Source organism: Galendromus occidentalis, unplaced genomic scaffold, assembly GCF_000255335.2.
Source record: "Galendromus occidentalis unplaced genomic scaffold, Mocc_1.1 scf7180000075389, whole genome shotgun sequence".
NCBI classification, from domain to species: Eukaryota; Metazoa; Arthropoda; class Arachnida; order Mesostigmata; family Phytoseiidae; genus Galendromus; species Galendromus occidentalis.
This window is the reverse complement of record NW_003803379.1, coordinates 669908-696257: the sequence shown is the minus strand read 5'-3', so window position 1 is coordinate 696257 and position 26350 is coordinate 669908. Positions and strand designations below refer to the sequence as shown.

The 26350-nt window shown below is 50.5% G+C and overlaps 5 protein-coding genes and 1 non-coding gene across 6 annotated transcripts; 4 read left to right on the top strand and 2 right to left on the bottom strand.

Moving 5' to 3' along the window:
• Positions 1-5050: 5050 nt before the first annotated feature.
• Positions 5051-6891, bottom strand: LOC100898441 (pancreatic lipase-related protein 2-like). The gene is made up of 6 exons (XM_029112971.1): positions 6724-6891; positions 6442-6578; positions 6011-6304; positions 5624-5947; positions 5337-5525; positions 5051-5204 (listed from the first exon to the last, which is right to left on the bottom strand). Exons 1-6 carry the CDS (start codon positions 6889-6891, stop codon positions 5051-5053), a joined length of 1266 nt encoding a protein of 421 aa, XP_028968804.1.
• A 4190-nt stretch (positions 6892-11081) lies between these two features.
• mbc (dedicator of cytokinesis protein myoblast city) lies at positions 11082-18721 on the top strand. Its single transcript, XM_029112994.1, has 12 exons — positions 11082-11218; positions 11324-11471; positions 11610-11835; positions 11929-12217; positions 12339-12520; positions 12627-12842; positions 12920-13128; positions 13729-13911; positions 14018-14227; positions 14349-14512; positions 14819-15055; positions 15232-18721. The coding sequence occupies exons 1-12, from the start codon at positions 11082-11084 to the stop codon at positions 18719-18721; spliced, it is 5691 nt and encodes a 1896-aa protein (XP_028968827.1).
• LOC114828535 (U4atac minor spliceosomal RNA) lies at positions 13434-13552 on the top strand. The gene has a single exon (XR_003777142.1). It is a non-coding gene; the product is annotated as a U4atac minor spliceosomal RNA (small nuclear RNA).
• A 1256-nt stretch (positions 18722-19977) lies between the features above and the next one.
• Positions 19978-21917, top strand: LOC100898148 (PAN2-PAN3 deadenylation complex subunit PAN3). The gene is made up of 8 exons (XM_018641404.1): positions 19978-20064; positions 20204-20335; positions 20423-20491; positions 20608-20826; positions 21091-21242; positions 21451-21547; positions 21671-21812; positions 21874-21917. Exons 2-8 carry the CDS (start codon positions 20285-20287, stop codon positions 21915-21917), a joined length of 774 nt encoding a protein of 257 aa, XP_018496920.1. The 5' UTR covers positions 19978-20064; positions 20204-20284.
• On the top strand, positions 21882-23183 carry LOC100904536 (PAN2-PAN3 deadenylation complex subunit pan3). The gene is made up of 5 exons (XM_003737046.2): positions 21882-21979; positions 22090-22267; positions 22427-22569; positions 22667-22801; positions 22950-23183. Exons 1-5 carry the CDS (start codon positions 21962-21964, stop codon positions 23115-23117), a joined length of 642 nt encoding a protein of 213 aa, XP_003737094.1. The 5' UTR covers positions 21882-21961; the 3' UTR covers positions 23118-23183.
• A 368-nt stretch (positions 23184-23551) lies between these two features.
• LOC100904684 (fibulin-1) lies at positions 23552-25147 on the bottom strand. The gene is made up of 6 exons (XM_018641524.1): positions 25013-25147; positions 24634-24818; positions 24452-24532; positions 24197-24341; positions 23933-24091; positions 23552-23804 (listed from the first exon to the last, which is right to left on the bottom strand). The coding sequence occupies exons 1-6, from the start codon at positions 25095-25097 to the stop codon at positions 23707-23709; spliced, it is 753 nt and encodes a 250-aa protein (XP_018497040.1). The 5' UTR covers positions 25098-25147; the 3' UTR covers positions 23552-23706.
• Positions 25148-26350: the final 1203 nt, after the last annotated feature.

Genomic DNA, 26350 nt, shown 5'->3' with positions numbered 1-26350 from the left:
TCGATAATTCGGTCGCTGCCGCAAAGTTCGAATCGCTTAGATTGTACGCAGCATGCCAATAGTGTATGGAGTTCTCGTGAGCGGCGAGACGCCATTGTCGGATTTGAGAATGGCGACGGACGGAGTTTTCCACAAGGCAGCCGCAGAGGGCTTCCTCGGCGGGAGCTGAACTCGTTTTAGCGAACCTTGATTGTCTGCTAGCACGTCAATGATCATGACGCAGATCATATGAAATCCTTGTCTTGTCGCACCGATATGATGCGGTCTGATAAGTATCGATCCCCGGCATTGGATTTTTGGGCAAACAGGATTTCCAAAGAGAGCTATCTGCAACGTCATACGATCAGAGGCCCAAAGGATGACTTTCCATCGACCTAAGCGAATCCGGGAATATGGTTTTGATCCAGGATCTTGACCACTGCAACATGCTGGAGCGAATCCAATGATCGAAATCCCTTCAAAATCCAGTGGTACGCATCCCGCTTACTTGGTTATCGGTTTCGCCAAGACCTGCTAAACGGAAATTGAAAAACTCAGGATCCGGGCAACCAGACCATGCGAAGAGAGTCGTGCATGGACTCTTCTACTCTGGGAACGGCACTCGGCAGTCGACGATGAGAAGAGGGAAAATCTGGGACCCCGGGTATCGTGAACAATTGGGACGATTTCCTCCGAGTCTTGGGGAGAAATGAAATCGCGAGCGGACGAACGCTAACCGTAACCAGCGATCAACGTCTTCTGAATTGGAAAGTGCCTCCCACACGAAACCGGGCTGGAAACTAGAATCGAAAACTATTGATCACGATCGTTCCGGCCCTCGTTGCTTCGGACGTGGACGAGAACGAGGAAGCGGAAATTCACAATGACAGCTGCAGAAAGAAAACAAAAAGGCCTGTGATAATAATGGGGCAGAGTGATGTTTCGATACGCGTTCGTTAAGGCTATTGATGACAAGCCTACCGGGAGAGCGGAAAAAAATTGTGGAGTCGAATTTCTTGCGAGCCCTATATCTCTCGTGGTGTACCGTTCTGATCATATCGTTCTGACCATGCGGTCTTCGTCAATTCTGTATGCACATATGCCTGCGCGATCGATATTTAGAATCGTCGTACGGTAGAATTAAGCATGCTTGAACTCTGGTTCCGCGGCAAAGGCAGCGGACGGTTGGAGGGTTCGAACTCCCAGTCTCGAGGCTGGGCGGATCCTCTCAGAGATGCAATGTTTCATGTTTCCGTATACAACTCGGAGAATCACTTTCTCTGAAAGTTTCGAGGACCGAGGACCCCACATATCAGGTCGTCGGTGCCCCAAGCAAAAGAATCGATTGAGAAGGCAGTGTTATCTTCTCAAATCCGATGGTTATAGGCTTCAGAAGAGCGCCTCACCCACGAACTACTGACGAAATTCCGCATGCAGGACATGCAATAGAATCCGGCGCCCCGCCGCCGGAGGACGTTTTTCAAGGAGGAGCTTTATCCCAGGTTCTCCCCTCCTGGGGTTCCCGTGCTCCAGTCTCGGTAAAACTAGTCTTCAATTGAAACCCTGTCGTTCAGTGAGGCCGAAATTTTGTCGAGATCTCAGCGAAATTGGTCATCGAGAGAGAAGCCTCCGGAAGAATATTAATGAACCCTGTTGTCCTCGCGGCGGACCTGTTCAGAAAGAGTCTCTGTATGTGCGTGTCTTTGAACTCGTGACTTTGCCAGGAATTTCTCACATTCTCACCAAGCCTATAGAGCGTCCTTCGAGCCGAAACTCCGATGCAATCGAGCTTAAGCCTTCCCATGGCTTATCGTGGATAATTCGGTCTAGTGGGAATCCCAGGAGGCGTTCGCTGAGAGCATTCCATCTCGCAACACCCGTGCCTCGATCGTGACAAGGTCACGCTGTCTGGTATATTCCTTGAGGACCTGCCGCCGATCGTGAGCGAGCTCCTTACTCCTTCGCAGCTTCGGGGCTCGGCTGTACGAATTAATTTTATAAAATCCAGTGTTACCAACGGGACACTCTGGATCCGGGGAAGATCCCAGAGTCGAACCAAATCTGTGGGAATAATGATAAAATGATAATGACCGAAAACTCGTGCGCGAGTGAGGGGGGCCGATTCTCGATCGATACTGCGCATCTATTTTTCCGAGCCGAGGATGCTTTGAAAGGAAAGCTCTCGGCCCGGAATTGCGCGCCGACTGGCTCATAGAGGGTGATCACGTCGACGTGGATTCGCTCGATAGGCATGGGTGAGAGGAGCGTGTAATCTCCCTGAAGAATTTCTGATCGGAGTAGAAATGTATCGCAAATCAGGAGACGGGGATGAAAACCAGAGACACATATCGTTGTTCTAGCGGAGAGCAACGGGAGCGTCTTATCCGCGTCGAATTTTCCGAGGTTCCAATTTTTTTCAACAATGGCGCCACTGAGACCTGCGATCAGTGGATTAGTCACGCCAAGCCGCTGTAGCGTTCTGCGCCGCTCCAAGGACGGACCGAGTGGATTGGCTAGTCTTCCGAGTTAGGAATCAGTGACATTTCGACGAATTCGTACCAAGAAGATCCGGAGCATCGAGGATACGCGACCCTCGTTGACTTCCACCAAACCGGCCGTTACTGAGCTCTGTGACTTCTACGGGAGCGAAGATGTTAGGTGGACGGATCAGGTCGAGCTCTGCTTCATTGAAGAGTTTTTTCGAGAAGACGTCACAACCTTGGAGCGATGTTTTCGTGGAGGAAGACTATGGTAGCCGAGTGCTGCAGCAGCTGGACCTGCAACGATCTAAAAATCCGAAGCTGTGCGATATGAAGTTAGTGTCTAGTTTGGACGACGTGGGATTCCCATGTCATCGCGCCATCCTCGCAGGTCAGAGTGAGTTCGTCGAGGAGTTTCTGACAGAGAACGAGCTCGCTTTCGGAGAGAATATTGAGGTTCCTCTGTACAGTGACACGATCCGGGACTTCCTGAGCTTCATCTACAGTGGCTCATTGGACATCGAAGAGTCCAAGTGTTGGAGGCTTTACTCGACCGTCAGGTTCTTTAGGATGAGCTCGACAGCTCTTCAGGAGGAAATTTTCGGAATGCTTGTCAAAATGCTCGCGGATCCAGATTGGGATTTTTTCAACTCTGCCGACTTTCACAACATCGCGACGGCTGACATGCCGCGTGTGTTCGACGTCTTGATGCAGGGAGCCACAAGACTTGGCCCAAGCACTCAGATCCGACTCCTTGAGGCGCTCGGCAAATGGGCAAATATGGACTTCCTTCGTCGGGGCCAACTTTTTCTAGAGATCGATCAGAGGTATCAGTTGTCACTTGATCTCGACTCATAGCAAACGATCATTCGTCTCGTGTTCAAGAGGGAATACAGTTCACCGATCGCCCTGATGTATTCTATGTTCTCGAGCTTGTACCTCAGAGCAAACCAAGAGCACTTTCTCATCGCCCTCATCTCCATTATCTTAATACCTACTTATTCTACTGAATCCTGATTCGAGGGTCGGCGAATCCTTCTTCGTAGGCGGCCCTAGTGTGACCTCACGGACCGATGCAATCGGCGAATCTCGAGGCTGATATTGAAATCGCCGCCTAGCAGCCGCGGGAGGGAGGATTAAGATAGGAAGGAATGCGAGTTCATGGATAATAAAATCATAATTGATCAAATATTCTCGAATATTTTCCTCACACTAGATTTACGCCAGTATATTTTTCCCGGAAGTCGAAATTTCGGTTGATCAAAGACAGGAAGCGCCTTAGTCAGCCACCTCCAGCTCTTTTCAGCTTTTCCACGGCGACCACATTTCGGTCATCGCGCTCCACCCGCTGAACGTTTGAGGCTGTGAGAGATATACCCGTGGGACAGCGGAAAAGTTCCAAGAGACTTCCTAAGAAGGAGAATATCAGCTTCCGCCGTGAGAAGACTCGCTTCCGCCGCGGTTATGCTTGATGCGTGATGTGTGATCAATAGATCAGTGTTTGTGGAGTTTTGATGTGTCCCAAGAGTAGAGGCCAGACTCGTATATGCTTGGAATTTCGGTCGCTCTCAAGTATGAAGGAACTCGACCCGGAAGGCCTCCGTCTATCTCATCGCCGTCCGACCGTCGGAACGGCCGACACGCGGATCCACTATCAGATCAGACAGATCCATCGGAAGTAGCATTGACGTATCGCATTGCCTAGACTTGGAATTCGAGCTTTGGTCATTCGAGCGGCGTCGAAAGTTGATTTGTCGAGCTCATTTGCGCGGTCCCTCGTCTGATTCCTTCTGATCAGTGTATGTGTATCAGAGTATCGGGCGACACGATTCTAACCCGGATGCGACCCCGACCTATCACCGCAATGCTGTCATCAACGAGTGGAGAATTGCTGGAGCTTATCTGATATGAATTCCTCGCCAATGATGAGCCGAGAGACCACCATCCGAATTCGATTTCGTGGTCCCAATCCTTCGTTGTTTTGACTTTCGTTATATTGAGATTGATTCATATCAAATAGAATCTGTTCTAGTCACATGGAGGGGAGAGGTAACTTCGATGGCCCTCGCGTCATCATAGTTTTTCTGTTCAGGCATCTAGCTGAAATCTTCGATTCGCGTTGACACCCCATTCGCCTCGTCACGAGATGTGGAACCGTTGGATGGTATAGAGGAAGGGGGCAATGAGCTTTAAGCTTATCAACATAAAATGTTCGGGATGCCGGCAACAATACCTCAAAAGGAGTGACAAAAACGATCATGATGTCGTTCCCGAAAAGGGCTCTTTGGAGGGAGTGGACGACTATTCCCGCAGAGACCGCTTGCGTTTGCATGTGGTTTTATCTGTTGAGTCTTCCAATAGAAAAGCTTAACAAATCCCGAGAATGCTTCGTCAGTCACACCCAGCTTTGCGAAGAGCTCATACCTTCAACGCTTCAGTTTTAATCCACGTCTCTTCGCTCAATTGCTCACCAATAAGGATGTAAACAAAGTACAATTTCGCCGAAAATTCCATTAGATTCGAAGGATGTAATCCATTGATGTCATGTCGATTCCACCTTCCGGATTCTCGGAAATGAGACCAAGGTTTCGTCAGAGCCTATTCCGCTGGTCGGCGTGACGATCATTTAAACTTGGTTGCGCTGACGAGAGCGAATAGCAGTACGGAGGCTTCGAGGATGTAGGGACGTTGAAAATGCAGGCGGTGCCGAGCTTGCAGCGATTGAAAGGCATGCCGATATAAAACCTGGGGAGGAGGAACGTGAGTCTTCGAAATTAACTGCTGCAGTGCATGGACGATAGAATCACCCACAAATAAATTCCATCGACTCTGAGCCTCGAAACCAAAGTAGAAGCTCAGGCTGGGAACCGTACGGACCTGGGCGAGATTCTGGGATCACAGTCTCCTCTGAGCGCCTTTTTGTATGAATCACATCTGTAACCTCTGAAGCGGCAGGAATTCTTCCTCAAAGCCTCCAGGTAGAGTTCGTGGGCTCGTCTATGGTGACAAATGGTGAAAACCCCTTGAAGGAGAAGATTCATCAGAGCCCCATTTCCAGATTCGGCCCTTGAGGCCGTAGGTCACGGAATACCCGAGGAGATCAACCATCCGATCGTCCCCACGATATCAGCCCACCCGTATAAAGGAATACGTAAGGAATATACGCAGCGAATACAGTACACGATTTCAGATGGTCGTCATCCCGAGACCAGCAGAAAACGATTCTGTGCGGAAAAATGTGAAGACACTGACACTCAGAGCATCCAGGTTGTTGTCGACCACCGTTTGGGTAGAAATCCACGTGACCAAAATTCTTGTCGATACCGAGGCGTCCTTCTGCGTCGTTGCTCAGAGATCCGTCGCTCGCCGAGGTGTGAACAACTTCAAGGAATCGCACATTTTTCTTCGAGGGCATGATTCCCTGATTGACGAATATCGGCGCTGCGGCGTCCAGAGCTGGGAGGAGGGGAATATATCCAGCAGTAGTTCTGGTGGAACCCCATTCGGCATTCGGCCAAGACTCGAGTTATTTGCGTGACCCACCCACGAACTTGGAGATCTTGAGTTTATGTTCCATCAAATATTTCGTGAAGTATCCGCCGATTTGAGCTCCGAGGCTGAAGCCTACGCACTCAACTCGATCAGGATGGATACGGTTCGTAATCATGAGCCGTCGCACGAGTGAAGCCAGAGCGAAACCCAACATGGGTACGTATGATGCTGCAAGTGTGTAGTCTCTGACGAGCGAAATCGCTTTCTTCATACGCGCCCCTTCTCGCCAATCGACGAGCATGACTGAAGTACCGTCTTCTGATGTCCGGAGTCTCGCCATTTCCTGCATCCACCTGCGTTTAAGGTGTGAAGTTTGATCCATGGAAACAGCCACATTGTGAGAAGTTGTGGTGGTTGGCTTTGCCTGCATGGAGTCTTCGCTTCAGTCAATTCAGTAGAGCAGGGTCTAGAGGAATAAAGTGAATCCTACCCGCTATCGGATGTCTCTTTGAAACCATGAATCACAACGACGAGCTTCGCAACTGAGCTCAACATCCTCCGCACACGCAAGGGCTCCGGTCCTCCCACCCTATCCCAATAAATGGTATACATGGGTTCATCAGAGGGCTGGAAAGGATCCTGGTGAGCTCCTCGAAACTCGAAACTCGTTCGCGAGAGTTTCACGTAATCATGAACGTCCTTCGCTTGGTTTCTTCTTCTGTAACCCGACCTCCAAGGGCCGATATCACAAGAAGCAGCACAAAAACCATACCTCATCGTAGAGAAGGAAACGTGGCGAAATCGCATCCAGCTTAGAATACGAGCCCGCTGTGCTGTTATCTGTAATACAACCGAGAACTTTCTTCTCAAGCGTCCCCAGTAAGGCCGCGGCGGGACCAGCCGTGAACAGGAGGATCGCGAAGGATATCCTCTGCACCATGGAGAACAGCCAGTAGATCCTCTGAATGGGAAGCTTCGACGCAGTCCGATGCAAATTAAAGACGCTTGCGAACGGACCTGCCGAACACGATTGACCTTGGATTCTGCGTGACGTCTGTCTATCGTGACGGATATTTCCTTCGGAATCCTCTCTTTCCGATCTGACATTCCGACGCTTTCAGATAGAAAACGCTCCCGCCCCGGAGGAGAGCCCGCCCACTCATCAGGGAGCAGAACTGCAGTAGGGCCTCGTTGTATCCTCAAGGGGTTTCAAGGGAAAACCCGAATCGGTCCTGTGAGTCCAGAGCCCGTTCAATTCGGAGATACGTTCTAAATCGTGACAGAGCGTGAAAATCATCGGGAACACCGCTGCAGCTTCACGAACGACGCGCATAGGCGAAAACCTCCGCAAATAGTCCAACAGGCTGCCAACCTACCAACTAATTGCAAGAAGAGGGACGCTGTGAGTTCTAACTAACGTTGCGATATAAGAGGATACGACCTTTTTCGTCCGCTCCTTGAGGTTCCTCAGAAAATGCTCGCTCTCCGAAATCTCCGAGGAAATACCACTGAATTCGATGGAAGAAATCGAATTTTTGCACTATTTTTTCCTTCTCGGCTGCACGAGCAGGAGCCTGGTGTTGGGTCGGAACCTCTTCCCGCATTGTCTCTGGACGATCGTTTATGGACATCGAAGTTCACTCGCGTGTTGCTCGTGGGGAAAATAGTTGCAGAGGTGGAACAACTCCATGGGGAGGGACATCGGATAGGAGGTTCATTCTCGATGTCCGCTCGTCTACCCGATGTTCTCGCCGACATTGTTCTCTTTTCGGGAAAAAAGGACTTATGATCGATTCGATTAGCATGGGAGGAGATAGGACCGGTGCTCGGAGATCAGTCAGTTATATCCGGAAGTACCTTATTGGGTCTGCTCTGGCCGAGTCACTAATAATTGAATGTCCGATGGGCTCGTCCGGTATCAAGCGATCGGTCCGTCATATCCGGTTCCGTGATAAAGAGAATCTATATCGCTGCATACTGCATGCATTTTATCGATCATATCATATCGAGGAGGGTGATGCCGAATTCGAAAGTCGTTTCTCTAGCTCCGCGAGCGAGGACTTGACATCTCTCACTATCATGTCTCCCGCTGGTCCGGCTAGTTCTTTCGAAGTCGTCCGGGGTTGGGGTCCGAAACGCAAGTGGGATGGCGGAACGTCTCAGACCTCGGTCATTCTAGGGTGCTACTTGGATTGGCAAAAAAATTACTATTTATTTCGCCTTGGCGTTCTTATTCCAGATGAATAAAGGTGCGAGATCGAAGGTGAGGGGGTTCACCGTTGGGGGACTGCGATTCCGAGCCTGGCGGGAGGTTCCCCTCAGAGATGACGTGATGCGTACAGGTAGGAAAAGTTGGGTCCGAGCTTCCCCACCCGAGCCTCCGCTCCGGTCTCTGTCAGCCGGGATATTTATTTTCAAGTGTCAAGACTTGAAAAGTCAGACCAACCATTGTGGAGCAGAACTTCTGGACAATCTGATTGTCGCAGCCTCTTGGAATTTCATCACCCACACCGTAACCCGTTCTCGGGGGCTCAAGGGTTTCGCGGGCCTATAGCAGACAGAGGCCTTCATCAGAAAGAATACGGTACGGACATTTTCGAGAGAAATCTTGGCTGAACAGTCGGTGCCCCAATCTGATTCGAGAGCGGGGGAGTCGAAGAATATGCGACTCACGAATAGTCGAATAGTCGATTCATCCCTGCGTCGCTTGAGCAGTATAGCACTCATGGATTCCGGGAGCCGCCTTCGCCGGGAGTACGCTATGCCGCCGGACCATGAACTTCGGCAAATGATCCGGGAACTCCTCGTCTTCCGGGAACTCCGCTCTGCGGACTTCTAAGATCACTGAGGAGCAAGAATTAAACGACAACTATTCTCCATCATACTCCTCCACCGGAACAGATTGAGAGAGCGCCCTGGCTCCCACGGGATCGATGACCTTAAACTCCCCCTTTCACCTCATCTGCCGTTCTCCACAGGGGAGCGTATGCGGCGCCATCACTTCTGGAAAAAGCAATCGTTTATTGCATCCCGTTTTGAGGACGTCGGTAAGCTTTTTCGGATTTTATCAATATGGGGCGAAATGTCCACGAATGGTTTCAATCGAGCCACCTCCGAAATAAATTTATTCACCGGATGAGGTACCGGAATGCCCCGTCGCGACCGAATAGCCCCTGACTGTTTCCCTTCTTCTCAAACATAATCTACACCACATAACTCCGGTATTACCGACAATGAGTGATGACGACCCCACGCCCAGACAGAGGGAGGACCCACGCCTAGGAAAAGGAAGAACCAACGCCTAAGAAGACGGAGAGCCCACGTACCCAAGTCCTGAAAAAGTACAACGCCCTAATCAGACAAGAGGTATGCCTCTGTGATTCGGGGGTCCAAGACGATTTCTCCCACAAATCTAGACTGACCAGTCCTCGATTGATTAATCAATGGACTCTCGGAGATTCGGCGAAGACGGCAGGATCTGTAGAATTGAGAATTTTGAGAATAAACATTGCGAACTTTCCTCACCTCGAGGTCCTTCGAGGAACGCATAATACGGCTCACCGCTAAGGGGAAAGGTCTATCGGACTTGCGCGTTGAAGGCGCCCTGCAATGCGTTCGAAGGGAGGGAGAAACGTTGATCCTGACACAGGCCTCGCGCCTAGCTCCGTGGCGAGCCCGAGTCCGCGCGACTCGTTGAACGGAATGGTTTCGCCGGGAAATGTTTTGAATCCCGCGCGCCCACTCTCCTCTCCTCCTCCTCTAATCCTCTCATGGTGGCTCGGTCTGTTGTTGCGAGAGAGATGTGTGTTGTATACACCCTGCGGCTGCCGCCGCTGCCTCTGCTTTCACTCTCTTGCTCGTAGCAGAAGAATTCTGTCAAACAAAAGGAGAGATGAGAAGTACTAGTGGTAGTGTTGTTGTCGACGTTCGGATTTGTGAGTGTTTTGTTTTCGCAGCAGTACCGCAATTCGAAGAAACCTGTTTTCAAATCAACGCGGTATCGGCTTAAGGTAACTAAATCAGCGATCGCAAGCGAAGCTTATCAGGGTAACACACACCCGAATCCGTTCCCGTGGAACGCGTATAGAAGGGTCCCTCACGGAAGAACCGGTCGTTCGTTCGGAGTGTAGTCTCCCCGCAAGTATGCGTTCTGGAGTAGGGATCGCTGACCAGCTGACCATCGGATTCATGGAACGCTTCCCCTGTCCTCCGCCACCATTCGTGAGATGTTCCCGCACTAGAGTCTGACGAGTCGAATTTTATCTTCTTGTCACACACGGAGTGAGCCGCAGACATTCCTTAGCGATGATGGAAACGTTACGCTCACTCCGCGGTCACCGATGCGGTGTAGGAACGCGATCAGGAATCGATGAGACCACAAGTGAAACAATGAAAGAGATACTTTCGAAATTCCTCGATCGCATACGTTTCCCTGCGACCGAAATCGCGACTCTCTGAAGCGTACTTTGGCATGAGGGCAGGCGGTCGTGGACTATTGTTCTCGTGCATTTAATGAATCCATCCAGGATCATGAGAAGCCTTTGATCATGCGTCGCGACAATAAACTGCTGTGCGTGGTCACGCCTATACGCTCCGATCCGTCTACGTTCTCGCTGTTCATGTTCGCTCTACTCATCGAGACGCTCGCACCAGTTGCCGAATAAATTGGACGCTCAAGCGTCAGTCAGCTGACAGGCGCCGGATTCTCGGCTATCGGCTAGACTCGGTCGAGACACATTCGAAAAGGCATCGGGTGTCCTGCTCGAGGGAATATCTATATTCTCTCACCACGATATCATTAGAGAATAGATTGAATTTGCCATCATAGAATCACGTAGGATGGATCGCTGCCCGGATGGGGTCCCCGATCGATCTGTTCGATTGAGCCGCCCGCTCCTGTCGTCAGAGACACGGCTGATTCATGACTGACTGAGACGTGGCTCCCAATCAGTAGGTAGATGGCATAGAAACCGGGCAAAATGACCAGTCTCCGCGACGGAGGAGGGGCTGAACTTTTCTCGAGCGATCGGACCGTTGGAAATAAGCTGATATTCGCTCTTCAATTCTCGTGTAGAAAATCGAAGGATATCAATCATGCGTTCTTTCCAGCCGCTCTCTAGAGCCGCCACCATGAAGTGGACCCCGGTCTCCGACAAGCACAAATATGCGGTGGCCATCGCGAATTTCTTCTGCCAACAGGACAAACCCAACAGACTACAGCTGACCGTGGGAGAGACTGTTCACATCCTCGAGGAGAATGGAGATTGGTACGTCAGTTGGGTCCGGAGAAATTCCGGGAAATCGAATATGGATACTGCCCCGAGATTCTCATTGGCGCCGCCGACAACCCGATGAATTTTCACGTCCCGCAGGTATTATGGGGCCAACATGCGGAGCCGGAAAGTCCGAGGGATCTTCCCGAAGAGCTACGTCGCCCTCAAAGAGTGTCACGTTGACAAAATCACCACGGTGGAAGAGGTGATACCCAAAGAGCCGGCAATAATAAAAGAGATAACTGCGGTGAGTACTTCGGACATACTGTAAATCAATCGTGCCGAAAGCGGCAGATTGCCAGATTCTAATACTAGAGATCGGTTTCTCCACTGCTTCCACTCTGAACTCAAGCGCCTCCTACTGAATTCTCGAAAATTCCTCCAGGTCCTACGAGAATGGGAACCGCTGTGGGAGCAACTGTACCTAAGGAACCGAACTTCTTTCGATACCGTCCGCTCGTACATTTTCGAGCTTGTGGACGCGCGCCGGAAAATTCTCAGCGGAACACTCCCAATGGACGAGCTGCGCGAAATCAAACAGAAAGTAATTTCCCGAATCGAGATGGGAAACGCGCTCCTCGACCTGGACATCGTTGTGCGCGACAGCAACGGTAATTTTCCTGCGAAGTTCAAGACAGGTATTTTTCCCGGTACGTGACGGCTTCTCATTCAGTCTCATGTCGGATGGGGATTTTATCTTACAGGGAACATAATGAATCCAAAGTATACGTCGACCATCGCGGTTCATCGCGCTCATCTCGAAGCTTCAGAGCGGATCGCGTTGCAGCGGAGCGCTCAAGCTCAGAAACAACAGGACCCGTACAACGCAATCGGTGTTTACAATAGAGCATCGATGTCGGCGACATACTGCCACAACCTAATGGTCATTTTCCGGCGATTCGAGGGAGGCAAAATAAGCGACGATGTGGATCTAATCATGTCCCTCTACGATCCGCGAGAGGGTCGTTTCATTACGGAAAACTACGTAGTCCGGTATGTTGATCTTTCCAAACGGATGCCTAGCACACAAGAGATTTCAGGGAGCCGGTGCATCGCTGGGACAACTGTCGGCGTCGTGGCGCAGCTCGATTAGGAACTGTCTCGCTCATTGCAGGTGGACGAAAACGAGCCAAGCCAACACTTTCGATTATAATTCGATGCGATGTCTCTTCACCGATCTCGGGAGCCGAGACTTGAAGCGGGACAGAGTGTGCTTCGTTTGCCAAATCGTTCGGATCGGTCCGATGGAGATGAAAGATCCCGAGGCTCGGAAGAGTGCCAACATCACCATGGGTAATCGCTGAGTGATAGATACTCTTGATGTTTCGCTATGGCGTGCCGAGACCCCGCTTCGGCTCCAGCCGATTTCCTCTCAGCAATCCGTACTCATGCTCCATCGCACCGCTTTCAGGGAAGCCGAAAGTCGAGGCCGGAGACATGCGTCGGCCTTTCGGTGTCGCTGCTCTGGACATCACGGCCATCCTGAAGGGTCAGCAGGAAGCCGATGAAGACAAACCGTCGTTCGTGCCCTACGTTCCTTGTGGTGAACACGATTTCCTCGACAGTCTGATCAAGAAAGTTTGCACCATGAAGGAAGTTACCCAGAAAGAGCAAAAAGGTAAATCTCGTTCTGTAGTCAAGGAGTCGCGCTGATGAGTGAGCAGACGTCTATAGAGTTTTCAATTGACGTTACAGGGCTGTACCTCTCGTTCAAAGCTCTCAGAGGTGATTTGAAAACCGTTCGAGAAGAAAACCCACATCTCGTTTCGGCTACCACATTCAAAGCGCGGAAAATGGGTTTTCCGGAAATCATTCTACCAGGCGATGTGAGGAACGACCTATATCTCACCGTAGTGCAAGCTGAGTTCGCTCGAGGGGGCGTCAAAACCGGAGGGAACATCCAGGTGAGGATGAAGTCGGAAGCGATGAGGAACTTGGACTTACGCAGTTTTTCCTTGATCCTCCCCGGATTGCGCGGCGATTCTCAGAGAAAGCCGAGAATCAGTGCCTTCACGCAGAGTTCCAGTGGAGCTCAAGTTATGGAGCGACTACTCTGGGCCGGTTGTGACGGTCTATCGATAGATTCACGGCCAGTAACCTCTTTCAAGTCGAATATTTCGACAGCGAGCCTAGTTTCAGAGCTAGAAAGGAGACTCGCTCGATCTCGGTGGCATCGAATGCCGGGCTCCGAGCCCTAACCTTACGGGTATTCGTCCTCGTCCAGGGGTTGCAAGCCGGTCAATGAGCGTTATGTGAGGCTGGCTTTGCCGACACCCTAACAACAATTTAGCGAGTGCACTACTTCTTGTGCTCGCAATTTTTGGAGCCCTCCGGGTGCTCCGATAATCAAGGCGAAAGTTAGAGGGGTCAATGATAGCCGACTTGACCGGATTTCGACTGTAGATATTCGGGGTAGATATTCCCGAAAGGTTCAGGAGCGAGCGGAGCTATTGAGAGTTTTTGCTCCGCAAGGACATGCTACTAAACAGAGGCTTCACTTACAGGTCACCGTTCGCGTATGCGACGAGAGAGGAGATTTGCTGCAAGGGGTCATATCTGTGGGTGCTGGAACCGAGAACCTCTCTGAATATCAGACGGTGATCTACTATCACGAGGACAAGCCCAAGTGGAGTGAAACGTTCAAGGTCGATGTCCCGATCGAAGATTTCTATAACGCTCATCTGAAGGTGATTAAAAAAAAGTCCCCACTCATTTGCGTATTCGAGTCGAATCAATACGACAGGACTCGAAGAGGAAACCGCCTCCCCCTTTCTAACATTCAACGCTCCACAGTTCACCTTCAGACACCGATCTTCGAACGAAGCCAAAGACAGAACTGAAAAACCTTTCGGTATGTCGTTCGTAAAGCTCATGCAGCCGAACGGGACGACTCTCAACGACGAGATCCATGATTTGCTCATTTATCGTATCGATAACAAGAAGTTCATCGACAACGACGCTTCGTACCTGGGTTTACCTTCTACGAGGAGCGAACTGGCTCAGGTGGATATTCCGCGCGATTTACGCTCAATATTCGCTTCCATGCCCGCCTTAGATCTCGAGCTCGCACCAGGTACGCGAGCTAAAGCGAGGACCAATAAAATTGAATTTTTGCTCCCCGCAGATGCAATCCAACCAGTCGGCGATCGGAAACAACAAATTAGGTCTCTCGCTCTCGCCAAAGGACTATTTCCAGATTTCTACTCTGGTTTGCTCCACAAAATTGACACAAAACGTCGACCTTCTGGGCCTGCTCAAATGGTTCGATAATAAGGCCGATCTGCAAAGGTGAGGTTCTTGACTTCATGCTCGATTCTGTGTCCGGACTCGAGATTTTTCTTTTCCTGACACCAGGTCGACATCGGGAATGATCTTGGTCTGGGCCAACTAACGCCTTCCATCCTTTCTCTGTACAAGAATTTGGTATTTAGAATGCTTTCGATCATTACTTCCTCGGGATGATAGGGAGCCATCAATTATACTATGTTAATTGTACTGTGTTCCCACGATGAACATACGTTCAACTTCCGGAATCGAATACTTCGTCTTCCCTCTCGCGGGATCGAACTAAGATCTAAATCTGACCCTCCCTAGGTACCTGATGGCACTGATGAAGGTAGACGGCGAGGAAGTCGTCAAGTTCCTTCAGGACATCCTCGATGCTCTATTCACTATCCTGATGCAGAATTCAGACACGGACGTATATGACAACCTCGTCTTCGAGTGCCTTGTCTTCCTGATCGGTCTCATTTCCGATCGAAAGTACCAGCACTTCCGACCCGTATTGGATCTGTACATACAGAAGAACTTCAGTGCCACCCTGGCCTACAAGTGAGTCAGCTGATTCCGCGCTCCGTTCGATTCTGCTCCTGTTCCTATCGAGATTCCATCCAATTCAGTGACTATTCATTCTGAGAATTCGGAAATCCCTCAGGATGGTCCTTGTGCCCCCTTTAGAGCGAGATGGCGGACGCGGTGACTGACATTTCGTTTCTACGTTTCCACAGCAAGCTCATCATCGTTCTCCGTTACTACGTGGAACACCTATCGATGAATTCCCTAAACGAGCCCCAGGGCGGCATACACCTTCGCGCAGTGAAATCGTTGGAGTACCTGCTGAAGTTCATCGTGCATTCTCGCAAGCTGTTCGCACACCTCAACGAGGACAACGACGCCGAGTCGTTCGAAGAGTCTCTCGACTCTCTTCTGTGTTCCATAACGACGTTGATGAACTACAAATCCGAGAACGTCACGGAAATACAGGACGCCTGCTTGAAGTATTTCCCTTGCGTGATATCCGACGTTCTGGAAGTTTTCGACGGACCGAAGCTGGCAGATATCGTCACCAACTTGATCAATAGCGTACCGCCGGGACGTCTCATGGCACAAAAGCTAACCTGTATGAAAGACGTAATCAAATCGCGTTTATTCGAGAACCCGGACGGTCGGGCGATTCTGCTGCCGTGCTTCTGTCGGCACATCAGAGCTTTGCTCGATCATTTCGACTGCGAAGACCTCCGTCGGGTCGACATGCAGCGCTTGCAGGAATTCGAGCTGTGCATAGAAACTAGTTCGGAAATGCTTCTCTTCCTCTACGGGGTGGATAACACCTCCAGCGATGTATCGTGCGTCATGATGTCCATACTGCGCAGTGTAATTCAAACCGTAATCCGACTTGACCGCAGTTCTCATCTTGTGGGGAACGTCGTCGCTCTGATGATCGACATCTTCCGTCAGATGAACGACTTCCACTTCAAGAACTATATGGCTCACTTCCAGACGGACGTCGATCTCACGGATTTCCTCATGGAAATCCTCCTCGTCTTCAAGGATCTCGTCAGGAAGACGGTCTACCACCGGGACTGGTGCGACATGATCATGCTGCAGAACTCCGTGACGCTAACGTGCCTCCGACACTTTTCGATAGCGATCAAGGAGCGCTTCCTGCGGAATTTCGATGAACAGGTTTGGAACAATTTCTTCCATTGCGCGATCGCATTCATGACTCAGGAGTCCCTCCAACTGGAGCAGTTCTCTCCAAACAAGAAGGACAAACTGATCCTGAGGTACAAGGATATGCGTCGCGAAACCGGTTTCGAAGTCCGCTCGATGTGGTTCTCTTTGAACGAGCACAAAATTCGTTTCATTCCCGCAATGGTCGGACCTTTCCTAGAAATGACCATGATCCCCCAACTGGATCTGCGGAAGGCGACCATACCGATATTCTTCGACATGATGCAGTGCGAGCACTACAGCACGCTCCCTCTGGACGGAACGTATCTCCAGACGGGCATCAAGGGGAATTTCGGGCTTTTCGAAAACGAGTTCATCACCAAACTCGACGTCTTGGTCGAAGGAGGCAAGGCCGACTGTGAATACCAGAAGCTTTTCACCGATCTCATGTCCCGGCTCGTCGAGAACCAGTCGGGACTCTACATCAGCGGCACGCGTTTTGTTAAAACCGCCGGCGGCCTCATGGATCGACTTCTGCAGTACCGATCGATCGCGAACGACGAGAGTAAAGAGAATCGAATGAGCTGTACGGTGAACCTGCTCGAGTTCTACAACGACATCAACCGGAAGGAGATGTACATCAGGTACCTCCACAAACTGTGCGATTTGCATCTCGAGTGCGAGAACTTCATAGAAGCCGGATTCGCTTTGAAACATCACGCGAAACTACTCAACTGGAGCGATGACGTACTGCCGAACATGCTCCGCTCGTCTAAGTATCCGCACTGCGATACTCATCGCGAGCTGAAAGAGCATCTGTATTACGATATCTTGGAGAACTTCGATAAAGGCCGACTCTGGGAAGCCGGACTCGGCCTCTGCAAAGAACTGGTTGCACTCTACGAGAACGAGACGTACGACTACAATCAGCTCTCGCTGCTTCACGGAAAAATCTCCACTTTTTATGACAACATTATGAAGGTTCTCCGACCGGAGCCCGAATACTTTCGGGTCGGCTACTACGGTCGAGGGTTCCCGGCGTTCCTGCAGAACAAGGTCTTCGTCTACCGGGGCAAGGAGTACGAGAGACTGGCGGATTTCTCCGCACGTCTGTTGAACCAGTTCCCGAACGCCGTGCTTTTCACCAAACTCACCGAACCTGACGATGAAGTCACAAAAAGCAATCGGCAGTACCTGCAGATCAATCACGTCGAGGCAGTAATGGCGCATCAGGAACGTTTCAGAGGAAAGTTGGTGCACGACCACATTCTCAAGTATTACAAAGTCAACGAGGTGAAAGAGTTCACCTTCGATCGCCTGATGCGTAAAACGCCATCGGGTGGCGGTGGCAACGACAACGACAACGAGTTTGCCAACATGTGGGTCGAGCGGAAAAGTTTGGAAATCGCCCATCCTCTGCCGGGTCTGCTGAGGTGGTTTGCGGTGATCAGGACCAAGACCGATGAGGTCTCGCCCATCCAGCACGCCATCGAAACGATGGAGAAGACCAACTACAAACTCATCGAGAGCATTCAACAACAGAAATGCGACAGCTCCACACCGCTGAGTCCGTTCACCATGAAACTGAGTGGAATCATCGAGCCTGCCGTCAACGGGGGAATAGCCAATTACGAGAAGGCGTTCTTCACCGAAGAGGCCATGCGTAACATGGAGCCTAGGGATTTGGATTTCGTTCCGATTCTGAAGAAGACTATCGCGGCGTTGGTTCCGATTCTAGCTGAAGGACTCCGGGTGCATAAAATGCGGATGCTCGACAACATTCGACAGCATCACGAACACATGGAGAACTGTTTCGGAAAGCTCAAAGAGCACATCGAACGCCAGTACGGCATAGCGAGCCTTCCGCCAGAATTGAGCGATTCCAACCCCGGCATCCGCGGAATCAGGAGCCTGATTTCGCAGCCGCCTTCAATCCGCTCCGAAAACGAGAGCCTCTCTAATTTCGGCTCGACCGATGGAAACTCAAAACAGAACTCGCGTTCGTGGATGCCCAACCTGACGCTTTCGCGAAAATCTCGCGAAAGTCGCGAGCGGGAAAGTAGTGTCTCGGCCATAAATCGTCGCAATTCCGGAGCGCCCAGCGACAACGGCTTCGAGGTCGAATCGATCGTCGGGAGCAACCACGAACTGAAGAGTAAAAATTCCAATTCCACTCATAGCCTGAGTTCGACGTCGATGGAATTCGATCGGAGCATTATCGAACTCAGCGAACCCCTGGTCACCCAGAGACCTCCGCGGGCCGAGCAGGAGAGACGGAGCAGACCCTCTTCAGCCCAGTACACTCGAAACCCGTTGAGTCCGTCCATTGTAGACAACAACGGCTTCTTCCTGGCGCATCAGGACAGTCTTCCGGCATCGTTCGCCGCCGACGAATCCCCGCCGCCTCTGCCCATGAAACAGAACAGCGTCGACTGTTCGAGCGTCGTCGTGAACGATGACGGAGTTGCCCTGAGAAAATTGCCGCCCAAATTGAAACCCCCGCCATTGCCAGTCAAAGAAATGTCAGCATCGCCAAAAAAGTGAATAATTGTTCTTCTGAATGAACCTTCAGCTGAATAGATCCCGAAGGGAAGATCGGGAAGCGCTTGCAGGTCATCGATGCGGTGCCTTGGTCGACAAAGGCACCGCCGCCACTGGAGCGGTCTGTGATGAACCGGACGAATTTTTTCTACTTTTGCGCCATCCCGTTCCGCGAGCACGGAACAGACCTATTTTACCGGAGAGGAATTTTGTGATTTCTTAAATGAGTGCTCCCCTCCACTTGACAGTAGCGGCTCCAATTATGCAATCACCATTTTTCCCGATCATACCGAGCGGAGCACTATTTATAAGGAGCAAGTTGTCCGAGCAATAGTTTTCGTCGCTATACGATTGAGGTATCCTTGAATTTCGAGTCGATTTCTCTCCGCCCCGGAACAGCTCCCGGAAGCAGGTCTCGAAACGAACTAACGTGACCGGGAGATTTTACTAGTCAAGAAGCATTTCAGTTCATTCTGGGGACGAAGTGTGAGAGATCGATCGGTCGATCGATCGAGCCACCACTGCGCTTGGTACCGGGAGCTCCTATTTCTGGAGATATGCCCGTGATGCATTGACGTACCAATTATTCTGTTGGTCATATTATTCTTATTATTATTCTTATTATTATTCTTCGGTGGGAATACTTATGGATCACTTGACGGAACGTAAAATTGTAAATCTAGGAACAGAGATGTGCCAATGGACGATGAGGACCAGTCTGCGTGGTTCCGATACCAATGTATATTCAAGACTGTGAGAGCAAAAAGTATATGACGCGTGGATCATCTGAATAAATCTCTTACCACAAACAATTAGTATCGAGCGAGGCGAAGAACGCTGAAGAATTGAGTCCGCGCTTGTGATTTCGAAGATTTTTGGAATAAATTAAAACTGCAATAATTGACTATCCTTCGACAAGATGGTCTTCTTTAATTCGTATCCTTGGAGGACGTTTGATTGAAATTTTTGGAGCCTCATGCAGCCGTGGGTTTGAGACTGGCCATCGATCGCAGGTCCGGCAAGCATCTCGAGAGATCAACCGAGCTATCGAACCCATGGATTATTCGACTTTTGATCTCGGAAACTCCACTCTAGTCCCAAACGTAGCATCAGCTGTGGATTCCCGGGATTTATAGCGCGGTTTCGATGCGAGCGTCGAGCCCGAATGAGGCCTTCGCACGCCGGATCGGGGAGATGTGCATGTCGTCGCGGGGCGCGCGAATATTATTTGTCATCTTGATGCGGTAATTCGTTCGAAGATATCGTAACCTCGTGATTTCAGTTTCCTCTTGAGGATTTTAGCCGTTTTTAAAAAGGAAACGAACCTCCTAATCATGTCTCGAATTGTGAGTAGAGCTCCGCTTCTGACTTGCTGAATACGGCAGAGACCTGGTGTTTCTCAGCGCCTAAAACAATCAGCAACAGCAGTAATGATCGATGACGATTCGAGTCCGTCCCCTCATAACTTCTGCCGCCCTACTCGAGGGCATTTTCTTACGCGAATACGCTTCCGTGTAGTCCAAGAAACGATCGAAACCGCCGACGGAGAAGCCGCCTTCGACAGGAATGCCCGCGCCTCAAATCGAGAACCACGACGAATTTCCGTCCTTGAGTGAGGTTAGTCTGACCCTCTCGCGATCCGGCCCCGACTGCGTGCCTCAAGTTCGTGACAGAAGTCTTGATGATTTTCGCTTCCTTTCGAAGGCTCTACCGGGAAAAAGAAGTGCGACTCCTGCACCGGATTCATCGAAAATGCCCGAGAGAGAGGTCTTGGTGAGTAGTAATTCCCGCATCTTTTCAGCCTCGGTTATTCATAAGAGAAGAAAAATTGCCGTCTTTTCAAATAAGTACAATGCAGTCATGATAAATAATCCTGAATGCGCTGCAAGGCAGAGGAAGCCGTCTGCGTCGATGGCACTACCTACTATATCCAAGCCGGCGCGGCCCTGTGTGGAATTCCCGACGCAATATCGCCGATCGCTCTTGGCTCGTCATATACAACACAGAAGGAAACGTCGGGTCATAGACAGTTCCCTGGCAGGGCGTACTCCCTGTACGAAGGGAATCTCGAGTATCCCACGGTATTCCTTCCCAAGAACCTCCGTCAGGTGGGTCTGGTTCGCGAATGTGCAGATGGCCTTCCTGTTTATCTGTCCATTCGAGTGACTTGTTGACCAGCCGTCTTTCAGTCAGCCAGTCAGAAAGTCTGTCAGTCGCTCCGACCATCTGTCTGTCTATCTGTCTGCATGTGTCTCGATCGGTCTTTCCGTTCCCCGCTCACTCGGCAAAGAGCACGACGGCGATAAAATATTCACCAAGGCTGATCGAATGTAGCGATGCTAACGTTAAAGTTTGATTACTTGCTTCATTAGGCCGTATACGAACGTCTGGACGAGTACCGTTCGTATTTGTTCTTGCCGGATCAGCAGACCTGGACGCTTTGCGATAACTTCCAGATTTACGGGAGCATGGAAAAGCAAAGCGGATTAGTCCACGGCAAGAAGAACCTGGTGTACATATCGAGGTATGAGCTCGAATGAATAGCAGTAGGGAGGTTCGCGCGATCGTTCCGGTTTTTGCCGGCGGGAAAGCAAGGCACATGAATGCCACGCAGAGCTCTATGGATCGAACGAGAATGTCGACAGGGAAATCCTGGGCTCGATGACGAGGTGTACAGATAGCATCACGATCCCTCATTCGACACAGCATCACGACTCGTTGTCCCTCGACAGGCACCGCGAAAACGGAGACTTCTACATAATTCGTCGATTGATCGATTTCGTTCTGAGGAACCAGAGAGCTGTCAACATCGCCAGCAAATGGCAAACTGTGGGTTCAGGCCACCGGCACTGGTCTTCATGGAAGGAATAGAGAGTCTCGAGTACATTGCATCGGGGGCAATAAGCTCCGTAGGCGGGACTATATCTCTCATGGCTGCTGATCGGTTTCCAGATCGACCACCCGAACGTGGTCCGCTTACATTCCGTCACGACGACCCGGGCTTTTACCGATCAGTCCGTGCTCTTCGCTTACGATTTTTATCCAAATGCTATGACTTTGGAAGCATTCGTTCAAAACGAGAGTTCCCTACTCAGTGAAGATGTTATCTGGTCATTTATCGTGCAGCTGGTTTCCGGTCTCAACGCTATCCACAGCGCGGGCTTATCTGCGAGAATCTTGGAAGAGAAGCGCGTCTTGATCACCGGTTTGGACTCTTGTTCAGTGAAGATAGACTGCGTAGCGATGGCTGATGTCATCGAAGTGAGTCACGCTTACTGAGCTTCCATTTTTGCCATGCTTTCTTGGATATTTTTCATGCCTCAAGGTTCCGATTTCGATGTCGCCTAACCGCAACGATCAATCCGTTCCAGATAGCGGACGTGCCCCAATCCACATTTGCAAGGTGCTTCCTGGGAGACCATCGAGCCAAACAAGAAGACCAAGAAGCCGATTTTCTCGCTCTGGGATCTCTTGTGCATTATATGATCCATAATTGCTCTGATGACGTGTCGAATGAGCTTGTCCAGTTTGGGAAAGCCTTAGCAGACGGTGAGCTCAATAGATTGCCCACTAGATCCTGACTCCTTCATGATGATGATTCATTCGATAATGAACTCGATGGAAGCAGACGGCTGGGGAGTTCGATCTTCGGAGAATTTCTCCGATTCATCAATCCTTGCTTTGCATCATTTATTAATCGTTTTGCAGGATCCATGTGCACAATGAACAAGATCATCGCGAGCCTGGGCACTCGGGTTTTCGAGTACATGACCCTTTGTCAGACCCAAAAGGGTATCCTAGAAACGGAACTCGCCAAGGAGATAGATAACGGTCGCCTGTTCAGAGTTCTGGTGAGAAAAACTTCTCCGCTCCCATCTTATTCCTCTATGGAGAAATTCGTCATTCGAACGCTGGTTGAGAAGGTCTTCTTTTCTCGGCGCGTTTCAGTACCGATTCTTCGACAAGGTCGGGAAGTACGATGAGCAGTTCTCCGGCACTGATGGCGCCCAAGCACTGCAAATGTTCAAGAACTACTTGCTCAGCCGCAAGACCATGTACGAAGTCGTCAGTGGTCTCAACAAGGTGAGGTCTCACTGCTTCATGAGCGGCTCTTGTTCCCTCTATCTGGATCTCATGATCACGGTCTGTCGATTCGTCGCTATTGATCGTAGATCTCAAGGTACAACGAAGCCAAGTTCATATCAGCCTGCATAACAATGTCTCTCGACAGCTCGACGCCGGCGTTCGGGAAAAAATCCGATTGGAATCCTTCGCGGAGAGCACAGTCAAGTTCGTGAGCTACGCGGAACTCCGGCAGATCATGGAAGATGATCAATTCATGACGTCCCCTTTTTTCTATCCTTTGAGCGTTTTTAATGATAGCGGCCTCATGGGCTGATTACTGTCCACTATCTGCCAGTTCTAGAGATCAGTGTACAACCTCAAATAAACTCAACGGTATTGGCACTTCTATAAGTCTTCACCATCGAACCCCGAGCGCAGAAGATATCATTATGTTTCGCTCTGAAAACCGGGGCAGATATCGATTTTTTCGAGCTGCTCCGCATTCTTGTCGTTACTCTTAAGCTCCCACCTGATTGGTTTGTGTAGAAGCACTCTCTCGAAGTCGGATTCTCGGAAGGATGTCAGCTTCCAAGGCAGCCCGGCTCTCAACAAACTAGGAGAGTGCCAACGATTGTGATAATCCCTAGTTTTATTTTGTGATATTCCATCTTTCGAGAAGAAAACAAGCATACTCTTCCCAAGCGGTATACTCACTGTAGCTGGAGATTGAGGCTCGTTCCTACTACGGAAACGAGTCGCATCGCTCGACGTTTATAATAATTATTATCTCATTTATTTCTGACTCCACCGCTGGAATGCATTTACAGAGAGAAGTGAGAATATCTGGGAACGGCAACAGATCAATAATTCAGCACAGTCAGCCGTCCGTCCGTCCATCCACCCGGAGTGGCTTATTCTCCAATTTAACAATTGCAAGGCTTGCAGTTGTACGTTCCGTAGACGTTCTGGCATATCTCTTGAGGCCCGCACGAATGCGTTCGGAGCGCGCATTCATCGATGTCTTGAAGAGCGGAGACGGAGGAAACAAATTATTTCTCCAATCAGAGTATCGGCGCTTTGAAGAATCACATCAGGCGGGAGGGACCGATTCAACTTTCCCCGATTGGGGATCCACGACCATTCACTCACCGTTACACCGCCCGTATTCGTCGATCTGAAAGCCTACGCCACAGCTCACAGCGCTGTCCACGCATCGGTAGTGGCAGTTCTGATCGTCGTAGGTACATCTTTCAATTGGGTCGATGCACGTAGTTAGCGAAGTGTTGCTGCAGTCATTGGGTCCGCACTCTAGAGAGAAGAAAAGTTTTCGAAAACACCAGCATCGACAGATTTCCATGATCCTTGCCCTTCAGCGAAGAAGTTCGTGCTCCTGCGTCCTGTTCCAGTACTCACTCTTCTTGATTTTTGGTGACTTGCTCCCTTGACAGCAGGACATGTACGCCTCACGCGCGAGAAGGGGAATCTCGGGAGGGAGCTCATCGCACGACATTTTGAGTCTCTCTCTCTTCAATCCTGCGCGGCACCAGTTGCAACAGGCCTGAGCGAGAGAAAGTCCGTGGTGTACTACGGTGACAGCTCCGGATTGACCGAAAACACGAACAGCCTCCCTACCGAAATTCTTCAACTGCTCCTCTCGAAGGTACTCACCCTTGCCGTCAAATCAGTTTGATAGGAGCACGTTGCTTCGGCGCTCGCAGACTTCACACCTTGGTCACAATGGATTTCTCTCTGCGGAAGACCAAAATAATCGGTGTCAGTCTGCTCGGTAATTTCACGTTCAAAAAATAGCTTAAGTCGATGAAGCTTTTTGTTACGAGCCTGGACCTTACCTCAAGCGTTTCCTCGCAGCATGAAGCTATCGAGATCGAGCATGTGATGTTTGAGAGCCCGAGGGAGACAGGGACCCTATTCCGAAGCATAGCCAGCTTCTCGGCCTTGCACGAGTGCCGAGAGCGCGCGAACTCTTGTCCGAGAAGACAGCATTGCTCCAAGTACGGGAGGAGATTCTCTACGGCTGGAAATGGAATCGCACGGGGTTGAATGACCTTATCGAAGAGTATGAGCACCTCTGATGACAGCTTCTACCCCTAGATCTCTTGAATTTGAGACTCTAGTTCCGAAAATCGCCGCATAGGGAATGACGATTGGGGAGTCCATGAATGAAGAAGAAAGACAGTCGAGTGTAGAACGGCTTCGAGGAAATCTTACGAGCATCATCGTCTTCCACGCCCAGTGCACAATCGTGAAACAGACTTGACAACAACACAGACAGCGCTACAGCCTTGCTGTACATCTTCCGGCCAACAAATGGCACTTTCCTTTGAGATCAGGGCATGCGGCCGCAGATCCCGGCCATTCTTTATCATGGAGAGAGGGTTGACAGGCTTGCCGGCTATGCTTACGCCCGCTCGCCCATCCGTCTGTCCGTCCGCCCGCCTGACTGCCCGTCTGAGAGAAGCCCTGCATGGAGTTGAATCAAGGTCGGCTACCGTCGACGTTAACTCGGCGGCTTCAACGCCAGTTCCGTGAAATCGGGCACTCTACGTAGGAGTTCCCGGCGAATTGCCCACCGCCCCGTTGTGCTCTACGCACTAAATAGATTCTTCGCAGCAACAATCGGCTTTGAACTCTTTTCTAACGGGTGTCGAATTTCACTCTTTTCCGTCTCATCTGGTAGCCCACAGAGAGTTTGCCCTGGATACAAGCGAGAAAAACACAGATATATCGGTAAATCAGGTGGAAAACAAGCCCTGTGGAGGATGCATTTCTTTTGATACTCGAAAGTTCGTGTGTACCAAATCAGATAACGGTGAAATTTCGCTACAACGAACGCTGTTACAACGAATTTGCAGTAGAAGGAACTTTTTTTCTGCCCTCCATTTGCTGGCTTGCATAGAGGCAAAGATCGAGAACATCCTTCTCAGCGAACTCTTATTACAACGAACGCAGAGATCGTTTTCTATACGGACGAAGCTTCGAAAACAGGTCTCCCTCATTCGATCTAATGTCATCGAGTCATCAGGCCTGACGATAGCCATTTGCCCCGTCTCTCTAAAGGGAGCTATGTTCGCTGCGTAGATGCATTCCGGCTAAGCGGGTGTTTTCTTCTTGGAAAACCTTTCGGCTTTCTGGCGACCGCTATCACATGCCGTCCGGCTGAAATCGAGCTTGAAGAGGAAGATTACGCACAGCGATTAGCTCTGAGCCGATCAAATTGCAGTTATATGATCCTGAATCAAGAGTGAAACCTCGATTCTGTGAATGAAATGACTGCTTTCAGGTTCCTTCGGACATGTCCCATGACACGGAGACAGCTCCATCCGTCCTGAATGAGCTCAGCCAAACAATCTCGGGAGGACGATTATGTATTATCGGACCGCGGTGGCTTATCAGCGGGTTCTGTCGATATTCTCGCCGTACTCCCCGGTATACTGACAGCTCACAAGTTTCGCGCAGCCGCTCGCGAATTCAAAAGGCGACGCGTCGTCCCCTCTCCCAACCCCCTACTCCCATCAAACCCGTGTTGCCCCTCGACTTCATCGGCGC

What these genes read in the sequence shown, in the direction of transcription:
- mbc (XM_029112994.1), top strand. Translation starts at nt 11,082, where the DNA reads ATGAAGTGGACCCCGGTCTCCGACAAGCACAAATATGCGGTGGCCATC. An exon ending in ACGGAAAACTACGTAGTCCG is followed by an intron (nt 12,218 to 12,338) that starts GTATGTTGATCT and finishes CGCTCATTGCAG; the next exon opens with GTGGACGAAAACGAGCCAAG. An exon ending in TACCCAGAAAGAGCAAAAAG is followed by an intron (nt 12,843 to 12,919) that starts GTAAATCTCGTT and finishes TTGACGTTACAG; the next exon opens with GGCTGTACCTCTCGTTCAAA.
- LOC100898441 (XM_029112971.1), bottom strand. Translation starts at nt 6,891, where the DNA reads ATGGTGCAGAGGATATCCTTCGCGATCCTCCTGTTCACGGCTGGTCCC. An exon ending in AAAGAGACATCCGATAGCGG is followed by an intron (nt 6,305 to 6,441) that starts GTAGGATTCACT and finishes CCTTAAACGCAG; the next exon opens with GTGGATGCAGGAAATGGCGA. An exon ending in CATAAACTCAAGATCTCCAA is followed by an intron (nt 5,948 to 6,010) that starts GTTCGTGGGTGG and finishes GGGTTCCACCAG; the next exon opens with AACTACTGCTGGATATATTC.
- LOC100904536 (XM_003737046.2), top strand. An exon ending in TGGGAAAGCCTTAGCAGACG is followed by an intron (nt 22,268 to 22,426) that starts GTGAGCTCAATA and finishes ATCGTTTTGCAG; the next exon opens with GATCCATGTGCACAATGAAC. An exon ending in TCGTCAGTGGTCTCAACAAG is followed by an intron (nt 22,802 to 22,949) that starts GTGAGGTCTCAC and finishes GTCTCTCGACAG; the next exon opens with CTCGACGCCGGCGTTCGGGA.
- LOC100898148 (XM_018641404.1), top strand. Translation starts at nt 20,285, where the DNA reads ATGCCCGCGCCTCAAATCGAGAACCACGACGAATTTCCGTCCTTGAGT. An exon ending in AATTTCCGTCCTTGAGTGAG is followed by an intron (nt 20,336 to 20,422) that starts GTTAGTCTGACC and finishes TTCCTTTCGAAG; the next exon opens with GCTCTACCGGGAAAAAGAAG. An exon ending in TGCCCGAGAGAGAGGTCTTG is followed by an intron (nt 20,492 to 20,607) that starts GTGAGTAGTAAT and finishes ATGCGCTGCAAG; the next exon opens with GCAGAGGAAGCCGTCTGCGT.
- LOC100904684 (XM_018641524.1), bottom strand. Translation starts at nt 25,097, where the DNA reads ATGTACAGCAAGGCTGTAGCGCTGTCTGTGTTGTTGTCAAGTCTGTTT. An exon ending in CGTGGAAGACGATGATGCTC is followed by an intron (nt 24,819 to 25,012) that starts GTAAGATTTCCT and finishes TTCCATTTCCAG; the next exon opens with CCGTAGAGAATCTCCTCCCG. An exon ending in GCTGCGAGGAAACGCTTGAG is followed by an intron (nt 24,533 to 24,633) that starts GTAAGGTCCAGG and finishes GGTCTTCCGCAG; the next exon opens with AGAGAAATCCATTGTGACCA.